Genomic DNA, 23,747 nt, shown 5'->3' with positions numbered 1-23,747 from the left:
CCAGAAGCACAGATATGCTTGGATTGGCTCAAGTAAGCTCATTGTTGGAATTGACATCCAGCCTATTTCTAGCATCTTACTAATCAAAGCAGAAGCCACAGTTTTCTGAGTTATAAGAAGGTTGGTGTCCAAGCAAATTTATAATGAGAAGACTGTCAAATACAAAAGCAGACTTCTGCCTCATGGGGTGCCAGTCTGGTTCTGCCTCAGCCATTGGACCTGGGAGGTACTAGGGCCCTGATGACATGCTCTGAACTTCAGTCTGATGCCCTAGTGTGGGGCTGTACTTTTTACAAAGGAGTCTACTAAACTACTGCTCTCAGTGCTCCTTCCAGCCTGCTGGAACTCTGTCACCGAGGCATTCAATAGGGGACTGCCAAGGAGTCAGAGCTTTGAAGCCTTAGCACGCTGTAATTATTGGAAGTAGTTCTTGCCAATTGAGAAACACTGGAATCCAGCTTTACAAAAGAGAAGGAGGAGATGGGGAAATTAAATACTGAGTGTCCCAGGGGTGTAGGAGACCTGGCTGTTAAATCCCACCGGCTTGGAATGTGTCAACATGTAGGAAGGATTTTCTGACGAGATGCCTGGATTTAATTGGAAAAATTTATATTTTGCACTGAAATGAAAGAAAATTATTTCGCAGCATCAAAATTTGACAAAAAATTTCAAAAGAATAGTTAGTATTTTTGGGGGAGGGGGTAATTTTTAGTTTATGAAAGTATTTGTTGGCCAGGTGTGGTGCAACACACATTTAATCCCAGCACTTGGGAGGCAGAGGCGGGTGGATCTCTGTGAGTTTGAGGCCAGCCTGGTCTACAAAGTGAGTCCAGGACAGCCAAGGCTACACAGAGAAACCTTGTCTCAAAAAGCCAAAAAACAAAAAACAACAACAACAACAAAAAAACCAAAAACCAAAAACCAAAACCAAAAACCAAAAACCAAAAAACCTATTTGTTGACCAAAATTTCTCTGAATAGAGGCAAAATGATTGATAAAGCTTAGGGATATATAGAGCAGGGATGTTCACATACACACACACGTGTGTGTGTGTGTGTGTGTGTGTGTGTGTGTGTGTGTGTGTCTTTTTAAAAACATTTACTTATTTAAGGATAAAAAAAGGATGTTTTTGTTTTATGTGTATGTGTGTTTTACCTACACATGTGTCATGTACCACACGCATGCAGTGCTCATGGAGATCAGAAGAGACATCAAATCTCCTGGAAGTGGAGTTACAAGCAGTTGTGTGCCAGGAACTACACCTTGGTCCTCTGCAAGAACAGGTGCCTTTAACTGCTGAGCCATCTCTCTAGCCCCTATCTATCTATCTATCTATCTATCTATCTATCTATCTATCTGTCTGTCTGTCTATCTATCCATAAAGTAAGACACTCCATTCTCTTTCCATCTCTCTAGCAGCGGCTTACTCCCAAAGTGAGTGAGCAAGGTAGCCTTGTGTCCCTCGGCAGGCCATGGCCCTTCTTCCCTGAGGTCACTCAGGTCTTTGGAGGCCTTCAGGTGTCTGCTTCTCTCTCCCAACTTGCTTTGCTGGCCCACCCTAGGCCCTTCACATCTGAACCTTGGCCTTCCCGGCCCTCAACCGTCTTCTCATTCCTGTTGACACTCTTTTCCCAATGGTCACAATGCTCAATGGCAGCCCTGGACTTTCACTATCCTTTTCTTTTCTTTTTTCTTTTGGTTTTCCAAGACAGGGCCTCTCTGTGTAACCTTGGCTGTCCTGGACTCGCTTTGTAGACCAGGCTGGCCTCGAACCCACAGGGATCCGCTTGCCTCTGCCTCCCGAGTGCTGGGATTAAAGGCGTGCGCCACCACTGCCTGGCTTCACTATCCTTTTCTTGTTCATGGCTCCCCAAGGGACTGCTCTTCTGGGTTCCCAAATCACAGATCTTGACACTGACACTCCACTGGGACATATCAAAAAAGACTTTTTTGGCTTGAACAGTTGGTTTTCACCAAAATTTACATTGAGAAGTGGTTCTCAATGGTGAGATGTTGTTGAAGATGATGGCATCTTGAGGATTAAAAAAAAAAACCTTCATGAGTGGACTCATTCTGTTGTACCTAGATCGTGAGACACCCCCCCAAAGACCACCAGGACTTAATACCAATGCAATACACACAGGGTCCTTTTAATATGGGCTTGAGCTCGGACCACAATCCTTCTTGACACAACAGGTTAGGAGAGTGGCGCCGAGCTTCAAGGGTAATGGGTTTTATAAAAGGAAAAACCATAAGTGGGGTGGGGGTGGGGTGGGAGTGATGTTGTGGGTCACAGAAATGTTGACCTTTAGGTGGGTTGGGTCGAGGCTAAATCACAAGGGAAAGTTTTTAAATTTCTCAGAGGAACATTGGATGCTGATTATATCTAATTGCTGAGGCGGAGTTTCTGGAGACTGCTGTCAGGTGCAGTTTATGGCAGTAAGAGGTCATTCCCGGCAGGAAGAAGTAAGGGTCACCCAGAGGACAAGTTCTAGCAAAGCATACAGACCATGGCATTAATTATAGAACACACAGAACATGGCATTAGTTTGGTCTTTGCAATTCCTTTTTCTCTTGCATGAATTATGGCTCTTGTAGGTCCCTCAAGGGTGAGTTTTTATAAAGCATTCCTGCTTCTCAGTGCTTGCCTCTGCTATGCACCCCTGCTTGCCTGTCCTCGCTCTACTGTGAACTCAACCAGTGTGCAACCTGTTGCCAGCACCATGCCTTAGGCAGCACAGTTTCAGAATTGTGAGGGTCCCTGAAGCCACCAGTGCTGGCAGAGTAACAATCTGCTTCAGGCAGGAAGGAAATCCATTCAACGCTACTTAACCAGTGTTGGTTCAAACTTCTAGAGTCTGACACCTGGCAGTTTATTTTAGACATATTTAAGAACAGTGCAACTTTAGCAAAAAGTTTCCTGGTAACAATGATCTCAACCCCATGTGCACAATATAGCTTAAAGCATGACTATATATCTTTTGCAAAGTATGTGTGACCTCTTCCATAAAGATAGGTCTATAGCTTAAGAGCTTAGAAACTGTGAGGTTTAGGCCATAGAGATAATGTAGAGGTCACCAGGCTATGGAGTTCTATTGATTGAGAAACAGAGCAAATGACAAAGGTCTAAGGAGGGTCTGGGATAAGCACAGTAGTCTGAGTGGCCTGACCCTACAGATAACACAGTTATTAACCTCATCCACCCACAGCCTTCCGGGCAGAAAACAAGTATACATCTCTTCTGTTAAAGAGACAAGTTTGAGTGTTTAATGTTCCTGGTTTCCCTCGTGCTTATCAGTGAGTACAAGACCTCGTGCCCTCTGCATATGAGACTAAACAAAGTGCTTTTCTTTGTAAATTATCTATAGTCTCAGCTGTTCTGATAGCAATGGAAAATGGGCAGGCGGTATCTCACAACCAACCATCCTCCCCTTAGTGGCCTAGGTGTCTCGTATTTTCTGCTCCAGTCCATGTGGTCTTCTTCCTTACAGAGTCTGGGACAGTCTCAAGGCCTTGCTCCCCATCCACACTTCATACTCACCTGTCTAGGTTGCTTTTTATTGATGTGAGGAGATACCATCACCAAGAAAAGTTACGAAAGAAAGCATTAAATTGTTTGGACTTTCAATCATGGCAGGGCGAATGGCTGTAGGCAGGCAGGCATGCAGCTGCAGTGGTAGCTGAGAGCTTAATCCTTATCTGAAAGGAGGAGGCAGAGTGAGGAAGAGAAAGGTAAAAGACAGAGACATTTGGAAGTGGTGTGGCCTTCTGAGCCCACCCCTGCCCCAGCGACACATCCTCCAACAAGGCCACGCCTCCTAACCCTTATCAAACATTTCCGCCAACTAGCAGCCGAACATTCAAATATATGAGCCTATGAGGGCCATTCTTATTCAAATCACATCATCCCATTGGTTTCACCTTAAATACGTAACTCTTAAAGTAGCCACCGGGGCTGTGGATACAGCTCAGTGGCAAAGCCCTTCCCTAAAGTGCATGGAATCTTGACAAAATGGAACCTTCAAAATAACAAAGTGCTTTGTTTTGTAGCAATAGCTAGATAAGGTAGCCTAGGGAAAGCGAAGGTCCATGCTTTGGTTGTCTCCATATCTCTTACCTCCTTTCCACCTCGTCTGCGCTCTCTTCCGTCTCAGGCTCTGCCTCCATGCTCCTTCAGGACTTTCTTCTAACTTACACCTTTTGGCAATGTCTACTCTAAAATTTGTCGCATCTATTTAGTCTTTGTTCCAATGATCACGTTTTCTTTTCTTTTCTTTCTTTTGTTCTTTTTGTTTGTTTTTGAGACAGGGTTTCTCTGTGTAGCCCTACCTGTCCTGGAACTCACTTTGTAAACCAGGCTGGCCTCGAACTCACAGAGATCCACCTGCCTCTGCCTCCCAAGTGCTGGGATTAAAGGTGCAATGATCACATTTTCATTTACTCATTATTTATTTATTTATTGAATTTCACATCATGCATCACAATCTGACTCATCTTCCTGTTTTTCCTTATCTACCCTCAGTCCTTGCAACCTCCCACACCAAAAGAAAACAAAAAATAAAAATACTACATTTTCATTCTAAAACTCATTTTTGTTGTTGCTGTGATTTTTGCTTTGGTTTCTACTTCAACTTTTTTTTTTTTTTTCTTTTGCTGGGTTTGATCATTGGTGGCAATTTCACATATGTATAACAGCATTCTGATTACTGTAACCTCATCTTCTCTAATGTCACCTACATCCATACCTTCCCCCTGCATCCTTTATACAAGTTCCTTTACCATATTCATGTCTTTTAAAAATACCCATTGAATTTACTGGGGTCATCTGTGTGACAATGGGTTTGGAACAGAATTAGCCCTCCAGGCAAAATGTGCCTATTAGTGCAATGGTGGTATGTCTGTTATAGTGGCAACCACTATTTTTTGTTGTTGTTGTTGCTGTTGTTGTTTGTAGATAATGAAGCATTCACATGCTATTGCAAGAAACAATACAGACAAATCTAATGAATGCCTTAATCATGTTACCATTGTGGTAGCATCTTACAAAATTATAGTAGGATGTCACAGGTGGGAACTTGACCTTTGATGTATTCAGGATACCAAAGACCCTTCCTGCTGCCATGTCATGGCCACATACACTCGTACCTCCCACTCAAATTTCTCCCTACCCTTTATTCCTATTTTTTAAAAATAATTTTATCATATTGAGAACATGACCTAAAATGAATTCTATCTCTTAGAACTAGCTATTGTCTCTTTGTGTCATTCCCCTTTAATCTGTTCAGGTTTCTGGCTGTATTAACAGTCTATCCCAGCCAGGCGTGGTGGCACACACCTTTAGACTCAGCACTCAGGAGGCAGAGGTAGGAGGATTACTGTGAGTTTGAGGCCAGCCTGGTCTATAAAGTGAGTCCAGGACAGCCAGGGCTACACAGAGAAACCCCGACTTGAAAAAAACAAACAAAAAATGTCTATCCTGTTTCACTGCAGAGTTGAATTCTATGGCACGGACAGTTCAGAGTCATCTAATCTATTCTTTTGAGGGTTTTTTTTTTATATCTCGCACATTTTGGTTATTAGAAACAAAATTGTTGTTAATATCTGTGCATTGTTTTAAAAATATTTTATTTTTTAAATTACGTGTATATTTGTGTGGGGGCTATGTGCACATAAGTGTAGTGCATTTGGAGGCCAGAAGAGGGCACCAGATATCTTGGACCTGCAGTTACTGGTGGTTGTGAGACAACTAACCTGGGTGGGTGCTGAGAACCAAACCTGGGTCCTCTATAAAAGCAATGTACACTCTTAATTGCTCAGCCATCTCTCCAGCCCTGTCTGCTTTGTGGTGTGTGTGTGTATGTGTGTGTGTGTGTGTGTGTGTGTGTGTGTGTGTGTGTGTGTGTGTGTGTGTGTGTGTGTGTGTGTGTGTGTGCATGTGTGATTTTTTTTCCACCACCCTGGGGCAAAGGCATAAAAGTCCAGTCCTGCAGCTGTCAGGTTGAATGCTTGCTTGATAAAGAAGCTGCCCAGCTGTTTTTACAGTGACTGAGCCGCCTCACATGTTCCCCAGCCACTTCTTCAACTTCTCTGCATCTTCACCTGCATTTGGGATTAGGCGGGTTTTTGCTTTGTGTTTGAATTCCAGCCATATGTGTATACATGTGATGGAATCTCACTGTGGCATTAACTCATTTCCTGAGCAGCTGCGGTGTTGTCTGGCTTTCTGTGTGTGCGCTTACCTGACATTTGGATAGACTCCCCGTTGAAATGCCTGCTCATGTCCCTTGCCTGCTTCGTAATTGGATTGCTGTGTACTGCTTTGCTCAAGCACCCTTCGTATGTTATAGAAATGTGTCACAGATAGGACTCGTGTGCTCATACGTCTTTAGTCTGTAGTCTGTGTTTTGTTGTTTGTTTGTTTGCTTTTGGTTTTTAAGACAGGGTTTCTTTGTGTAGCCTTGGCTGTCCTGGACTCACTCTGTAGACCAGGCTGGGCTTGAACACACAGAGATCTGCCTGCCTCTGCCTCCTGAGTGCTGGGATTAAAGGTGTGCGCCACCATGCCTGGCTGTAGCCTGTGGTTTTAACCCTACTGCCATTTTTAATATTTTTATGTACCTATCTGTTTTTGAGATAGGATCTTACTATGTATCCCTGGCTGGCCTGGAACTCTCTATGTAGACTAGATTGGTTTCAAACTCAAAGAGATCCACCTGCCTCCACCTCCCAAGTCCTGGGATTGTGGCTATGCACCACAACTCAGCATGTCCTCTCTCAAAGCAGGACGTTCCAGTTGTGGTGGGTCAAAGGTATCATGTCTCTTTTTATAGATTATGCTTTTGGTGTCAAGTGTAAGAATTGTCTAGCTGCATATCCTAAGGATTAGTCTCACATATAGTTTGTTCTGTGTACATAATTTTAGAGTTAAATTTAGGTTGTGACTCATTTTTGAGGTTTTTTTTTTTTTTTTTTTTTTTGAGATGGGAGACTTAGATCAAGGTTGTTCTTATTTTTAATCTACAGATGCCCAGCTGTTCCAGCATCATGTATTGAGACAATTACCTTTCCACTGCTGACCTGCTTTTACAAGTTGGTGAAGAAGTAAAAATCACTGGTGGGGTCGGTGAGATGGCTTACCATTGCAGCCAAACCTCTCTGGGATCCAGGGAACCAGATAGCCACCTCCCACAGCCTGTCCTCCGACCTCCACACCCCCCCCCCCCCACCACCACACACAAATAATGTAAAAAAAAAGTTTTTAAAGAACCGTTGGGCATATGTGTGTGGGTCTATTCCTGGCTTCCTGTTCTGTCCTGTTAACCTCTGCGTCTCCGCCTCCACTCCTGTAGCATGGTCTCAGTGCGTGCAGCTGTATGAGGCTGGAAATAGGACAGACTGTAATGAACTGTTTTATTATTTTTTTTTTCAACACAGCCCCAGCTCTTCCAGTTCTTTTGTTCTCTGTATATATTTTAGAATGAGCTCCAAAGACTGCTGCCAACCGCCTGCTGACTGGGAGGAAAGAACACCTTAGCCAGGCGGTTGCTTCCCTCCTGGGGGCTTACGCTTTAAAACAGCCAACAGGAAGCAGAGGGAACAAACTGGGAATGGCAGGGTAGTCTGTCTCTTCTTTTCTTTAATTCTCTCTTGTTTTCCTTCATATTCATGGTTGGGTTTTACACAAAGGTTCTATACACATTTCATTTGATTTCTTTCTTTCTTTTCTTTTCTTTTTGCTTTTTTGAGACAAGGTTTCTCTGTGTAGCCTTGGCTGTCCTAGACTTGTTTCGTAGACCAGCCTGGCCTCGAACTCACAGTGATCTGCCTACCTTTGCCTCTGAGTGCTGGGATTAAAGGCGTGTGCCACCACACCAGGCTTCATTTGATTTCTATCAGGTGTTTTTGACTGATTATCAACAATATCTAACATTACAACTTTTTTTCTCCATGTGTTTAGTATATTCAAATATAAATTATTTTTTATATTTTTTAGTTGTGGTGTGTGTGTGTGTGTGTGTGTGTGTGTGAACCAATGAGTTTTATTTGGGATTATAGACAAGAACATGGGTAAAGGGTTATTTACAGCACCACGGACAACTTATCAATGTCCACACCACTGAAGAAAATGTCTCTCTGTGGTACTTTGCATCATCTCTGGCATTTGGACACTTGGTTCCCAGTTGGTGGCCCTGCTTGAGGCGGCTTAGAAGGTGTGTATGGCCTTGCTGGAGGAAGTGTGTCACAGGGTGGGCTTTGAGGCTTCAAAGCCTCTCACCATTTCCACTTTGTTCTCTCTGCTTTTTGCTTGCTGTTTAAGATATGAGCCATCAGCCAGGCATTGGTGGCACACGCCTTCAATCCCAGCACTCGGGGAGGCAGAGGCAGGTGGATCTCGGTGAATTTGTGGCTGGCCTCATCTACAGAGTGAGTTCCAAGGCAGCCAGGGCTACAGAGAAACCCTGTCTCCTCCTCCTTCGACAACAACAACAACAGCAACAGCAACAACTACAACAAGAAGAAGAAAAAGATGTAGGCCATCAGTTTCTGCTCCAACTACCATGCCTGTCACTTGCTGCCATGCTGTCCCCACCATTATGGACTTCTAACCCTCTGGAACTGTGACCAAACAAACTCTTCTACGGTGGTGTAGACCTTGGTCATGGTGTTCTATCACAGCAACAGAAGAGCTTCTGAAGATTCTTTTTCCCCAGCCACCATTAACTATTGGCGGAGCCTCAGGGAGGGGCGGGGCCTCTGTAGCCAACCTTGATGGAGAAAGCTGACCCCACTAAATCAGGGCTGGCCTCGTTCAGTTGAACACAGAAAATTTGATTTCTGGATGCCCATCTAATATCGCTGATAGTCACAGGAACTTTTTTCTGCTTTGTACATGTCCGTTTTCTCCAGATAAATTTGTTTATGCAAATTAGGTCGGGTTGATTTCTCACCTTCCAACCTAGGTGTCATTGGTGGTTTGAACAAGATGTCCATCACACTCTTGGGTGTTTAAATACTTGGTCCCCAGGTGGTATCACTGTGGCAGCTCAGGAGGCTTCTGGAGGAAGCAAGGGTGGGTTTACCACTGGGGGCGGGCTTTACAATTTCAAAAGCCATTCACCCACCGTTCCCAGTCCACTCTCCACTTCCTGCTTTGGTTCAAGGTGCGCATGCTTAGCGTCTGCTCCAGTCACCGTGCCTGCTCACTGCCACACTTCACTGCAAAGATGACCATGGATTCTTATCCCCTTACTACAGCAGTGACCCCTTTGGGAGTTGAATGACAGGGGTCACCTAAGACCATGGGAAGACACAGACATTTACATTACAACTCATTACAGTGGCAAAATTCCAGTTATGAAAGTAGCAATGAAAATAATTTTACGGTGCCGTTCAAAATAATTCACGTGCCGTTCAAGGTCACTGGAAGCTGACTCTGGGAGCAGAGGGGGTTGGGGGTCCCTTGTGCCAGATCCTAGCATGTTTATTTCGAGGGGTCTTTTTTTGTTTTGTTTTTATTTTTGTCTTTTTGAGACAGGGTTTCTCTGAGTAGCCTTGGCTGTCCTAGACTTGCTCTGTAGACCAGGCTGGCCTCGAACTCACAGTGATCCACCTGTCTCTGCCTCCCGAGTGCTGGGATTAAAGGTGTGTACCACCACCACCTGGCAATTTTAAAGGGTCTTTAAAACTCCCTGTCCTGGGGCAATCTCGTCCTCGCCTTTGGGTAGAGAAAGGAAGACAGGCCAGCAGCTAAGGATCTTAAAATCATTGCACCCGGAGGACAGCTAGAAGGCAAAGTGTGCCCACCAGAAGTTACTACTGCTTACTGCATCACACACACACACACACACACACACACACACACACACACACACACACTGTAACCTGGAGTTCCTACTAAGTGCTTCTTCCCCGGTCACTCTGCTGGGCATCTTCAACCTGGCACTTGATGCCCTTACCTTGGCCTGCTCTCAGCCACGCTACTCCAGCTGCCTCTGCTGGGTGCTGTGAGCACTGAGTTGATGGTGTTTTGCTGTCTCTCTGCCGCGTGCTAATTGCTCTTTTGCTTGTTACATGCTTAATAAACTTACTCATTTGAAACCGAAGAGTGGGGCTATCATGGATCTTCCTCGGCACATTTTCTTTCCAAGATACTGGGGAAACTCAGGTTTATACTGGCAGCCACAGCTGGACTGCATGCAGCAGGCCCCTCAGTAGCCCACAGCATCCAGGGACCTGGGGAGGTGCCACTGTGATTCTGAAGGGCTGACTCACAAGGGGATGCCCAGGTGTGTTCAGCAGACACATGGTCTGTGTGTGTCTGTGTGTGTGTGTGTGGGGGGGAGGCGGAATGCAAGGCTTCTTTCCATTGTGGATACCCTCAGCCTTAATCCTCCAACTCCAAGGTCAAAAACTATAGGCAGAACAGGCACATCTCCACCCCAGGCCTGCCTCCCACCTGCTGCCACCCCAGCCTCCTAGGCTGTATCTCAGAAAGGCTTTGCAGAAGGTATTTTTTTTTTCTCCCAGTACACCCCCGTGTGGAACTGACCATGAAGGAACAATTAAGCCAAGATAATCTGGAAAAGCCCCAGGATCTCCACTCAAACCCTTTAGCCTCTCTTTCCCAGGCTACCACTTGGTTTTAACTCTGGGTTCTGTCAGAGGAGGGGGCTGGGACTCACATGAACTATACTAAAGTTCAGCATGGACAATCCACCAGAGGGCAAGCAGGAATACAGGTAGCACAGGGTTTCAGTGGAGCCCTGGCCTTAACGGAAAGTCAGGCTCCTGTACTACCTCCCCGAGGAGGATCTCAAAACTCAGTGTGACTAGGCAGTGTGCCTATTTCCAAGGCACAAAAACCAATGTTTTCTAATAGGATACTAATAGGAAAATGGTAGACTATTGAACAAGACTTTTTTTTTTTTTTTTTAATTTGCAAGCAGGACACTGAGGAAACCCAAAGGGTTTTTGTTTTGTTTCGTTTTGTTTTGTAAGACTTTTCCAGGGGATTCAGCTCAGGCATGAAAGCCTGGGGTTTTATCTTCCGCATTGCACAGGGCTATGGTGCACAGAGCCTGTACGTAATCCCAGCACACTGGAGGAGGGCAATGGAAGGATGAGAAGAGGGTCGTGGTCATCCTTGGCTACGTTGTGGGTTCAAAGCCAGTCTGGGCAACATAAGAAAAAGAGAGGCGAAGAAAACTAACCCAGTCCGGTGAGGTGGCAGACTCCCACAATCCAGTATCGGAGCAGAGAGCTTCAAGGTCATCTCTAGCAACTTCCTGAGTTCCAGACCAGTCTAGCTTACAGGAGACTGCCTCAAAAAAACTAAAATAAAAACCAGTTTTCTTCTTAGTCAAGATTTTCTACCACGATCATATAGTTCGTGCAAAATGGCATTCAAGTTACAGTAAGAAAAGTCAACCTCACTTGGGGGGGAAAAAAAGTGACACCGCCTCTAAGGGGGTCTGCGAGCTGCCTTGGGAAGAATCAGAAAGAACCTAAGGTTCCCAAGAGCGAAAATCAAATCGGAGACCCCATGCTTCCCGCTAATAGGCTGCAGAGAAAGGCGCTCGGCCGGGGAGGCTGCGTCATTTCCGGAAGGTAAGGTCTCGGCCGGCGGGCGGTCCTGGAGCAGGCGGTCTCCATGGCAACCAGCAGGCCCCGGCCCAGTTGCCTAGTTCCCCGCAGCTGGCTTGCCAGTCGTGCCCGCACAAAGACCGCGCGGTGACCGCGCAGCGCAGCGCCGTGACCGGGCCACGCCAGCCCCGCGGGAACCGTCGCCGCCGCCGCCTCCTGGGAAGCAGTTCCGGCGGCCGCCGTGACGTGCAGGCGGGGTGCGTCCCCGACCCGCGGGCCATCTTGGCAGCGCAGGGAGCTGCGGAGCGACAGGTACATAAGCCGCCCGGCCCTGGGCCAGCCCAGGTGCGGCCGCCTTTGTTCTCCCGCAGGTGGGCAGTGCCTGCACCTGTAACCCGACCTCAGGCAGGCAGGTGCATCCCGCAAAGTCTGGCCACCGCGGGTCCAGGCAACCCGTAAAGCCGGGGCAGGTCCAGTCTATGCATCCTGCAAGGCCTTCCTGGGAAGGTTCAGCCTGCGCATCCCGCAAGGCCTAGGCAGGTCCTGCCCGCTCATGCTGCAAAGCCTGGGTAGCTTCAACCAGTAAGGGCTGATAAGGTTCACCTCGAGCGTCCTTTACTGCCGGGGCAGGTCCAACCAGAGCCCACACCCTGACTCTGTGAAGCTTGAAGAAAGGAACTGCGCCTAGAACTGCGTCCCCAGGCTTGCCCTCCCAGACTCTGCCTGGGTGCATCTGCTAAAGCACCCAAGGCCTTTAGCTGTGGTTCTCCAACTCCTTGTGGCTTGACCTTAGCCAGCATGGTCCAACCTCAGACCTCCAAAACCGAAAACCCAGCCTCTGCCCCTGGTGCCAGTGCGCAGATGGATGACGTGGTTGATACCCTGACCTCCCTGCGCCTCACCAACTCTGCCTTGAGGCGTGAGGCCTCTACGTTGAGGGCTGAGAAGGCCAACCTCACCAACATGCTGGAGAGCGTAATGGCTGAACTTACTCTGCTGCGCACCCGGGCGCGCATCCCCGGCGCTCTGCAGATCACTCCGCCTATCTCTGCCATCACCTCCAATGGGACCCGACCCATGACCACGCCGCCCACCTCACTGCCTGAACCCTTCTCAGGAGACCCCGGCCAGTTGGCAGGATTCCTGATGCAGATGGACAGGTTCATGATCTTTCAAGCCTCTCGTTTCCCGGGCGAAGCCGAGAGAGTGGCCTTCTTGGTGTCCCGACTGACTGGAGAGGCAGAGAAGTGGGCCATTCCCCACATGCAACCAGACAGCCCTTTGCGAAACAACTACCAGGGCTTTCTGGCTGAGCTGCGTAGAACCTACAAGTCCCCGCTGAGGCACTCACGGCGCGCACAAATCCGGAAGACTTCTGCGTCCAATAGGGCGGTGCGGGAGCGGCAGATGTTGTGCCGCCAACTGGCCACAGCTGGCACAGGACCTTGTCCAGTGCACCCAGCCTCCAGCGGGACCAGTCCCACACCAGCCTTGCCCACTCGCAGCCGGAACCTTTAGGGACCTGCCACCCCCTGGTGGTCTGTGGCCCAGGTAGCTAGACTCAGTTGTTGAGAAGACTTGTCAACACAGCAACATTGCCCAGTTTGAGACACCCTTCACACCTCTCCTGGTCTATGGGAGGCCATCCTGCCATCTGCATTGGTCACCCCCCTGCTGTGCCGTGTTTTGCTAGCTCTATCTGCAGCTCAGTGCATGTTCCCTGTTCTGTTGATTGCAATCCCAGCTTCTCTAGTGATTACAACACAGCCCCTTGGACATGTGCCTGCCTAGGAACCATTTAGGCTGCCCACCTCTCCCAGCGACTCGTTTGTGGAAACCCAGCTTCTGGTGCACCCCCTACGAGCCCATTGGCAGTTCTTTTCCTGACCACTCTTGTCTCTGCTGATGAGTTCTGGATAGCAGGTGGCTACCTGATGGCTACCTGAACCAGCCTACCCACATCTGGTCACTTTCCAAGGTGGCCAGATAGTCACTGCAGAGATACTCTCGTCTGTGGGGGAGTCTGTGTTCCAGGGTACTCTGCTGCTGTCGCTGGAAGGCCTGTTCCTTCACTGACACCCCTCCTGCCTCTCCTGGCCATAGGAGACTGCTTCACACCTGCCTGCGACTGCCAACTTTCTGATGACATCAGGGAAATCTAGCATTCGTCTGCCATGTTAACCGAGGACCTGGGACCCTGGGCTTTTCCGTCATGTTGCTATGGGTGGCACATTCATAGCATTCATGCCTCGGCTATAACAGACCGAGGGGCACCCAGGGGGACCCCATTTGGTGCCTGGATTTCTAGGGAGAGGCTCCCAGGTGTCCACTCATTCCTGGCCTATGTGGCTCCGTGGTGGGCCTTGTCCAGCTGTAGATGCTTTCCTTTCTACCTAGGTGTCATGTGGCTTTTGCCTCAGCCTTTCAGCCACCCATGCCATCTCTAAGGGTCCAAGGAGCCCACACAACGTATCCTCTCTGTGCCTGGGCCTAGTGTCTAGCCTCTGTCCAAGAAGAAAAGACTGGCTGGGGGCCACTTCCTCTGGAAGACATGGAGCGCCTTCGATAGTGAGCGTTGGCCTCTTGCTGCCCTCGTCTGAAGAACTGGCTAAGAGTGGGCAACTGTCTTGGTCCTCATGTGGACACACGTTCCGATTCGGAGGAACCAAGTTTTGGCTTCCTCACAGGAGGATGACCTCGAGATTGTACTCAGCCAAATCTCTGGACATATCTGTCATATTTCAATGCCAAATGGACTGTGTTTACATGTCCACCTGGCCCCTTTGCAGGAGACAGGTGTCTCTTTTGGGTTCTCCTGCCCTCCTCTGCATGGTCCTGGCTTGACCACACACACACACACACACACACACACACAAACAAAACTCTGCACCCACCCAAAGACCTCTCTCCGCTCATGGGAGCCCAGGACCTGGCCTCTTCAAGAGACTTACTCTGTCGTTGGAAAACGTGACTGATTTCAAGCAGCTGCCATTGAAAGGCCAGAAGTCTTCAATGCTCACTGGGCTTACAGCCCACAGCTGCCTGCTTCTCGTTAACTGTCAGCCCAGCAGCCTTGCTGAACAGCCTAGACCAAGGCACCCTGCTGGCACCATGGTGCTATAAGCAGGTGGAAAAAGACTCCCGGGAGTTCCACTGAGAGTGCTCACCTGTCCCCAGCATCTGAGTCTCAGGGCCTTCCAGTAGAGGAGTCCCCAGGTGAAGCCACAGCTGTACCAGAAAGACGAGGATGGAGGGGGAGGGTGTCTGTGGAGGCAAGAGACAACTGGAAGGTTTCTTTGTGGCCTTCCCAGTCATGGTTAGAGACATGCCTGGGAGACATGGCACCCGTTATAGCTCCTTAGACCTCCGGGTGCTGTGTTTGCATCAGGTTCTGTTTCAGAGCCCCCTGGAGTCTGAGCCATGCAGGCTGCCTGTCTCCCTGTGTGGCTTCACTATCTCCCTCTGCATCTGGTCTGAGCCACCTGAGTCACTCTGTTGCAGTGGGTCTACACTGCTGCTGTGGTGACGTAGGCTTGGGGATTGTTTTGTTTCTTGGCCGCTGCCCTGCATTTAGGACCACCTTGATAGCTCTCTGTGGCTTGGAGCCTGGAGCATATGAGAGAGGGACCTGGAAGAGCCACTTTGGGTCTGTTGTTGAGGAGCCCATCGTGGCTCTAGCAGGGGCCACGGTTAGTCCCCAGGCAACATGACAAGATACAAGGCCCATGCAGCTCCAGAGGGAGACTGTGGTAACTGGGCCTCGAGCTGAGGAAGAGGGGAAGGGGAGGCTTTGTACATACCGTAAGGTAATAGTTTCTTGAGCTCAGAAGAGAACAGGAAAAGGGGGGGGGGGGGGCGATGGAGGAGCTGGTGTGTGATGGAGTGGCATTTCTCTCAGTATGGCCTGCTGCAGCAGTGCCTGGCCTGCGCTCTAGACTCCATGACGAGGAAGCAGGTTTCACTATAGTCAGTATCTAATTGACAGTGGGACCCAGCACGAGGGTGTGTGTGACCTTGGGATTATCTTCATGTCCCAAGGCATTTAATGACATTGAGCAAAGACCCATCTCCTTGGCCACCGCTGAGTATGTGACAAGGTATGAATGCTGTGTGATAGCACATTTGGGTTGGCCTGAGATGGGTGTCTGTTGTTAGAGGACAGAGCTGATACTGGACCAACATGCCCTGATCGTCAGCTTACAGGGGAGTGAATGGAGGTGGGGAAGCTGGCATGAGCTGAGGGTGACTTGGGGAGCAAGCCTGGGGCTTAGCGGGAGCACACTGGGGACAAGACCATTCTGTTGCCTTTTGCTTAGGAAGTGTCTGTCAGGAGCTTTGCTAGGACGTCATGACCTGAGGCTCAGGTTAGGGAGAGGTGGAGGTTGTGCCAGCAGGCAGGCTTCCCAGTGTCAGGGAGGGCCTCACCTTTGACATCTGTCTAGGACCTCACGTTGGACTTGGTGGCAGCTGGTGCAGCACAGAGTGTAGAGCTAAAGAGAGGAGTCCCCACTCAGTGCCATGGACAGCTGGACCAGGGCTTGCCATGCTCCCCGGCAGCATATCAGGAAGTTTAGGGGACTAGGAAGAGGAAAGAAAATGGTAAAATTCATTGCTTTGATGTTTCCTTCCTGTCCCTGGCAACATCTTTCTTTGCCTCTTATACAGCCATGGTGATGCCTGTGGACCTCTGCCTTGTGCAGATGGCAAAGCTGTTTCCATGTGCCACCAACCTTACCCTGAATGGCTGTGAGCTCTTCGAGCAGAAGGACAGTGCTGTGCGCCATCAGAAATCGATGGTGTGTCAGGTTTCCCTCTTAGGGCCAAGTAACTTCCTAGGGCTAGACTCTCAAAGGTCGGATTATTAAAGAACACAAGGGCCTCTGAGACTTTTATTACCAACTGACAGAATGGTTTCCAGAAATTTCTGTGTCCATCACAACTGCCACCAGCAAGGGTAAATGTCTTCTCCCGAGGCTGAGCATTTTCTGACTTGACGAGGACAGTGGCACCACATTTTAGCTGCATCTTTCAGTTCTAGCTTATTGAGAGTCTTTTTACACCAAGTGATTGCGTTTCCTCTTTTGCAGACTGCTGCAATCTTTTGTTTTACTGATGGGTCTGACCAGTCTGTAAGAGTTCCATATGTAATTAAAGATACTAACCTGTGTGTTGAATCTACTATGAATATTTGTGTGCTCTTTACTTTAGGTGTGGCTGAATCTGGGACACACAGGCAAGCAGTGCCCGGCTCTGCCAGGCTGAGGCACTGGGCAGGAGGGATGGCTGGGGCACAGCAGCATCTTGGTGGTGGGGGGTTGGGTACTGTGAAATCATTCACACAAATGGACACTAGTAGGCCTTGGGGTAGAAGGTCCCTGTCATGATGCTTATGCCTCAAGCCATTCTTACACTTTTAGAGAGGTGGTTTTACCAGGACAGGTGCAATCCTAGGGCAGGCAGACGTGATGTGTGCCTACTGCATAGCCCATCCACGGCAGCCATGTGCTCCTATCATCTTTCTAGTCCCAGGAGCCCTTGGCACTTGTAGGCTTTGTCAACACATGACATGTCACAGTTTTCAAATGCCACTGAAGCCATGAAAGGAAACTGAGTACTTGTAAACCCAAGTACTATATTTTAATGAAAACTTAATTATTCTAAACAAAATAATGGCCTGTCTCCATCTTGGTGAGAGCATGAAGCAGTTAGAGGCTGACTGCTCCTGCCCTTAGTGTCTGTGACACTGTGGTGAGCCTCTGAGGAAGTCCAGTGCATGCCGGTGAGACGTGAGGGAAATGACAGTGTCATGCAAACAGTGGCCTTGCAGCATGGAGGCCGCTGGAGTTTCTGAGATGGCTCCCACTGAACCTCAGCTCCCTTTGCCCTCTTAATGAACAGTCCATTGTGAGATTAAGTTGGTATGCAGTGTGAGATGTGAACTGTGTCTCTATTTCAACACCATATAGCAATCCTTCTGTGGTATATACCTTTCTCCACCTGGAGCACGGCCTGCCCTGTGCTAGCTCGTTTCATTTCTGTGTTTCATTCTTGAGATCTGGTAAGGTTCCCACTTATTATCTGTTGTCACTAAAACAATTCCCAGAGTTCCTCTGAAAACCCCTGTGGCAGGTGCAGCTTGGGGTGGGACACCGTGGCTCTGAAGATTGCTGGTAGAACCTTGTTGTCAGAGGCAGGGTGGCCCCTTGCTCTAGCCAGCAGCAGACACAGTTCTCATGTGGCCACCATGTGTCTGACTCTGGCCAGTAAGAATCTGTGCCAGCTGCCTCGTCTCTTGCTTGCATGGTATCCTCTGCTATACACAGGTTCAGAGTGCTTATTGGCTTCTTAGCTGCCCCAGGTGGCAGGCCCCAGGGGATATTCAAGGGCCTGCCATCCCATTTTACCTGACAGTAGAGGTATAGAGGTGTGGGTCCCAAACCATCCCTCCATCTGGCTCAGGTGAAAGCTGGTGACCAGGACTATGGGGACCTGGGACAACATCCCTGTGACCATGTGACTTGTGGTACCTCCTCTGGGCTTCTCCACTTGGCCTAATGGCCACTCTGGTGGCTTTGACTCCTCTATTGTCTGTCCATGTTATCTCCAAGGCAGCAGAAATGGTGTCAGCCTACCTGTGTCCAGCCCACACTTGCCCACCGCCCAGGCCTGACAGTGACCACTCGTAAGACCTGCCTAGGTAGGTCCTCTCCTGCCTCTCAGGCCTGCACATCCCATCTTGTCCTCTTTCCAAGGACACTGACACAGATTCAAGGTTACTGTTAGGACTCACCCTGACCTAGATAGGGTTTTCCTGGCCACCCCCTTCCCCAGCCTCTCATCTGTCACATATTTTATGTTGTCACTGAACTTGGGTCTTTCCCACCAAATACTGCATCTCAAGGGCAGAGGTTCTGCCAACAGTGTCCCCCAGCGCCTGGCCTGCTCAGGCAGCTGTGATCATACTGCAGGCACTGCAGCTGTCCTGGCCACGTAGCCCATGCTAGAGCAGCTGTCTGTGTAGCACTCTGGGGAATGCCCCATGCTCACTCTAGGCTACTTTACAAGGTGGTATTATCTGTCCATACTCCCCTTGACCCACTTAATAGGTGAAGAGGAGCCTTGTGTCTTTGAGACACATTTCATTCCCTGAACTGGCTACTCGGATTAAACATTCACTTTCCTTTGCAAATGTAACTTGTTTGCTATTTCTTTTCTTTCTTTCTTTCTTTCTTTCTTTTTTTAAGATTTTTTTAAAAAATGTATATCATTGCTTTATCTGCATGTATACCTGCATGCCAGAAGGGGGCATCAGATCATGTTATAGATGGTTGTGAACCACCATGTGGTTGCTGGGAACTGAACTCAGGACCTCTGGAAGAGCAGGTTGTGCTCTTAACCCGCTGAGCTGTCACTCCAGCCCTGTTTGCTATTTCTTTTATCACAAGTCTCGAGTCTTGCTGTAACAGCAACCCTAGTAGCTAGATTTCCTGGGAACATTTTCTCCCTTGTCAACAGGACCTTGTTCTCAGGCTCAACACTTCCTTGTCTGCTTATTAAGGGCCGTTGCCAGTATACAGGAAAAGTTGGTGTTGCCATCCCTCTGATCATAAGGGGAGTACAGTTTCTTAGTCCATCCACAGACTGTAGCATCTCCAGTTTGCAGTGACCAACATCCCCTAGACAGCAGGAGCCTCTTTTCTCAAATAGTTCCTTAGTAGAGATCAATATATTATTAACTACTGCCGTCTCCAGCAGACTGAAAGCTTGCCCCCAAATTCGAATGTTGAAATTTCCAGCCTGTTATCATAGTGTTGAGAAATGGGTGTTGTTTATACCATATTCTATGGTATCAGGGTAGTTTGAGAGGGGAAAGTATTTGAACACTTGGATTCCAGTGAGTTGAGCTGTTTGGGAGATGATGGGACCTTTAGGAGGTGCAGCCTTGCTGGAGGAAGTACATCAGTGGAGAGTGGGCTTTGAGGGCATCTAGCCCTCCCCTTCCGGTTTGCTCTCTCTGCTTCCTGCTTGTGGACAAAGATCTCTCAGCTCCCTGTTCCAGCTGCCTGCTGTCTCCCTCTCACGATGGCCTCTCCACCTGGAACTCTAAGCCAAAAGAAACCCTTCCATAAGTTCTTTTGGTCAGGGGCATTTTATCACAGCAGCAGAAAAGTGACTAATACAGAGACCTCATCAACACCACCACACTGAAATCCCAACACTTCTGCAGTTCCTAAGCCTGTCTCTGGGTTTTTCATAGACTTGTATCTCTTGAGAGAGTGGTGTTTTCTATCCCTGCTGGGTAGTTTTATGTCAACTTGACACAAGCTAAAGTCATCTGAGAAGAAGAAATGTCAATTAAGAAAATACCTCCAAAAGGTCAGGTTATAGGCAAGACTGTAAGTAGGGCATTTTCTTAATTAGTGATTGATATGGGAGGGCCCAGCCCACTGTGGGTGATGCCGTCCCTGGGCTGGTGGTACAGGTTCTATAAGAAAGCAGGCTGATCAAGCCATGGGGAGCAAGCCAGTAAGCAGCACTCCTCCATGACCTCTGCTTTAACCCCTGCCTCTAGGTTCCTGCCCTTTTGAGTTCCTCTCCTTACTTCCTTCTATCATGAACAGTGTAAGCCAAATAAATCCTTTCCTCTTCAAGTTGCCTTTAGTTGTGGTGTTTTCATCACAGTAATATGGACCCTAACTGAGACAATGGCAACATTTTGTAATGGGCTTTTCATCTCTTACTGCACTGGCAACAGCCTGGGGTGTCCCCTCATGTGCTGGTGCAGATGTCTCTCCAGGCTGCCTGTCACTGCTAACACATAATGCATGGGTCCAAGGTACCTCTGAGAAGGGCACAAGATGTTTTGGTCCCTTGCTGGTTCCTAGTTGACCCTCTACTTCTGATTTTTCAGAATATCTGCTACCCTGAGGAAGGTACCTGAAACCAGGGACCACGATACCTCGGAAGATCCCAAAGCAGGGCGCACTGCATGAGACAGCAGGTGTCAAAGCACCGGGATGGGACAGTGTCAGGGACCAGTAGGCTGGGAGGCTCAAGGTGCCCTTGGATGTTCTGAGCTACGGAAACATCAGGAGAAGCCACTGTCTCTCCTTGACAGGAATCCTTGCTGCTGGCCCCCTTCCTCTGAGCTGATCCCCAGTCTTGGGTAAATGTGGCCTTAGCAGGCAAAACACGAGGAGGCATCAGGAGAGGGTCCACCCTAGCCCTGCCAGTCCCCAGAGCCACAGAGACCCAGTCATATTCTGGGTTGCATTTAAGTTGATCAGAAGTAACACAGAACCATAGAGTTAGAAGGGGACAGAAGCCACAGACCCCATTTGGACTGAGTTTCCTTCTATATACTCCCCCATTGACTTGAGCTTCAAGAAACCAGCAACAAATAATTTGCTTGGTAACACAGGGAGCTGTGGGTTACTGACTGGGAGTGCCACTGGAACAGTGCGTGAGGGTGCAGGTCTCAGGGTGGAAGGAACTTCTGGGCAGGAGAACATCATGGCGGAGTGATGCCAAACTTGCTACGCCAGCTGCCCAGAGTGTTGGAAGGAACTTCAGGGTCTGAATGAAAGAAATGGCTCCATCCACAGACATGTGCCAACCTCCCACCGAATGCTGGCGCTGTTCTGAGGGCTGAAGTTGCACAGTGCTCAACCGGGCCTGGATCTCACAGATAACTCTGTGGATCCAGTCTGGTCACCAGTGTGTGAGGGAAGAGGCTGCAGAGCGGAAGCAGCAGGTCTCAGACCCGGCCTGGAGGATAAGCAACAATGCAGAGGCCTGTGCAGCTGCGAGGGCTGTTGTCTTGACAATGCAGAGGCCTGTGCAGCTGCTAGGGCTGTTGTCTTGACAATGCAGAGGCCTGTGCAGCTGCTAAGACTGTTGTCTTGAATGTGGAGTGTGGCTCAGTTAGGAAAAGCTATGAAAATAGTCTAACCTTAAAATCATAGTATCTTAGGCACAAATAATCCTTTTTTTTTTTTTTCCCCAGATTAGGGATGTGCTGAGCACACCATTTAGAATGTTTTAAAAATTTATTTAATTTGTAATTTATGTATGTCGAGTGTGTGCCTGTGTGTGTATGTGCACCACATGAGTTCAGTGTCCTCAGAAGCCAGGCCAGGGCTTTGGATACCCCAGAACTGGATTTAACAGGTATTAGATCCCCTCAAACTGGAGTTCCAGATGGTTGTGAGCCACCATGTGGCTGCTGGGAATCGCTATTGGGTCCATTGATACAGCTTTCCGTGCTCTTAACCACTGAGGCACCTCTCCAGCCACTGAATGTACCATTTTTATACTCGTATAAAGTGGACTCTGTAGAATACTCATTTTACCGTTGTTTAAAATGCTACTTTAAAAACATAATGAATCCACAACATATTATTACATGAAGCTATATGGATTCTGTTGCTACTCCTCCCTGGTTGGTGATATATGCATTTTTTTTCTTTAAAAATTAAATTGGTATTTATACACTGTGAAGTTCTCAGAGCTGACCTGCACAGTGTGAGTGTTGTGACAGGTATGTGCTCCTGCATAGTGTGACAACTACAATATAGAGCCTTTATATCATCTAGAAAGCTCCAGGTACTGCCAGCCTCTCCCCTCATCCCCTGCTTGGTAACCAGCACCTTGGTTGCATTGGGGATTAATGCTGAGGTCAGCAGTGGCCCTTCTCCTATTTCCTATGCAGTGGAGTGCTCAGATCACTGCTTTGAAGGCTCCATCCCACAGACATGTTATGTTGGTCCATCAGCCACCTTAGTTTTTTTTTTTAATTTTGACTATCATCTTTTTAAAAATACTCCATCACAGATGTTTAATCTCTCTTAAAGATGATTTCTATTCATTCGTGAGAACTTCTTGCGCATATGCCATGAAATAGAAGTGCATCCTTCCCTGTTTCCTTCCCTTCCCTCGCCCCATATCCCCAAAGCATTCCTCTCCCCACTTCGTATCCTCTCTGGATAGACAGCGCCATTTGAGCAGTCAAGAGTGACATTGCTCAGACCACATCTGCTGCAGTCAACTTGGGTACATCTCTCAGATGAACTCCTGAGGCTGGCATCACTGAGTTACAGCTGAGGGATGCTCAGCTCCCTATAATGTAACCTCTCTCTCCCAGTGGCTGCACCATCCTGCCCTTCACACTAGCAAGTATCTGTTATGCATCTAGCAAGTATCCATCATGCATAGCAACAGATGTTATCACATTTTCTACATGTGTGTAAAGGCCTTTGATTATTTTCTCACCCCCTCCCATTGGCTGGTCCCCTCTCTTCCCAGCTGAACCTCTTTCTACATTCTTTTTCTTTCTTTCTTTCTTTCTTTCTTTCTTTCTTTCTTTCTTTCTTTCTTTTCTATTCTTTTCTTTTTGTCACTCCATGAGTTTCATCAGGGTTGCTTATAGGAACATGGGTTATTACAGGCTTAAGAGCATCTTGCCAGTGGCTACACAACTGAAGAAAACACCCTCCCTCAGTCAACCATTAACTCCATTAACTGTTGGGGAGCATGTGTGAGCCTGTCCTCAATATGATGGGATGTGAGCTCCTGTCAGTTCAAGAGTGCACCAACCACTTCACGCCTGGAAGATAGTGTTCCAGAACATTCTTCCCTTCTTCTGACCTTCATATTCTTTCCACTAACTCTTCTGGACTGTTTTCTGAGCCTTGGATGGGGTAATGGAGACATCGGACTTATGGCTGAGCGTTCAGCAGTCACTCTCAGTGCGGCAACTGCTTATGAATGTTCATGGCTGCACCATATTGTGCATGCGTTGGTTTGTTCATGTACCTCCACTCTCCAACCACCTTGCTGCCTCATGGCTTCATTTAGGCTAAAGAAAGATGATGACATCAGCCTCCTTGCCTCCAAGACCTTACAACAGCTGCTCTCAACCTATGGATAACAATCCCCACAGGGGTTGCACATCAGACATTCTGCATAGCTGATATTTACAATTCACAACAGTAGAAAAATTAGAATTACGAAATAGCAATGAAGTAATTTTATGGCTGAGGGTCACTACAACACGAGGAACTGTGTTAAAGGGTCACAGCATTAGGAAGGTTTGGAATCACTGGCCAATAACATGCATCTTGGTGACTAGAGCTTAATACCTGTTAGTGGTTCTGGGATTTCTA

General features: G+C 48.2%; 1 protein-coding gene across 1 annotated transcript; it reads left to right on the top strand.

Annotated features, from left to right (window-relative positions):
• The first annotated feature begins 12,271 nt into the window (after positions 1-12,271).
• On the top strand, positions 12,272-13,497 carry Rtl6 (retrotransposon Gag like 6). The gene has a single exon (XM_051160126.1). The coding sequence runs from the start codon at positions 12,382-12,384 to the stop codon at positions 13,099-13,101; it is 720 nt and encodes a 239-aa protein (XP_051016083.1). The 5' UTR covers positions 12,272-12,381; the 3' UTR covers positions 13,102-13,497.
• The last annotated feature ends 10,250 nt before the right edge of the window (positions 13,498-23,747 follow it).

Source organism: Acomys russatus, chromosome 17 (genome assembly GCF_903995435.1).
Source record: "Acomys russatus chromosome 17, mAcoRus1.1, whole genome shotgun sequence".
Classification (NCBI taxonomy): Eukaryota; Metazoa; Chordata; class Mammalia; order Rodentia; family Muridae; genus Acomys; species Acomys russatus.
This window is presented reverse-complemented; position numbering and strand designations above follow the sequence as displayed.

Coding starts and splice junctions, on each gene's coding strand:
- Rtl6 (XM_051160126.1), top strand. CDS start 12,382: ATGGTCCAACCTCAGACCTCCAAAACCGAAAACCCAGCCTCTGCCCCT.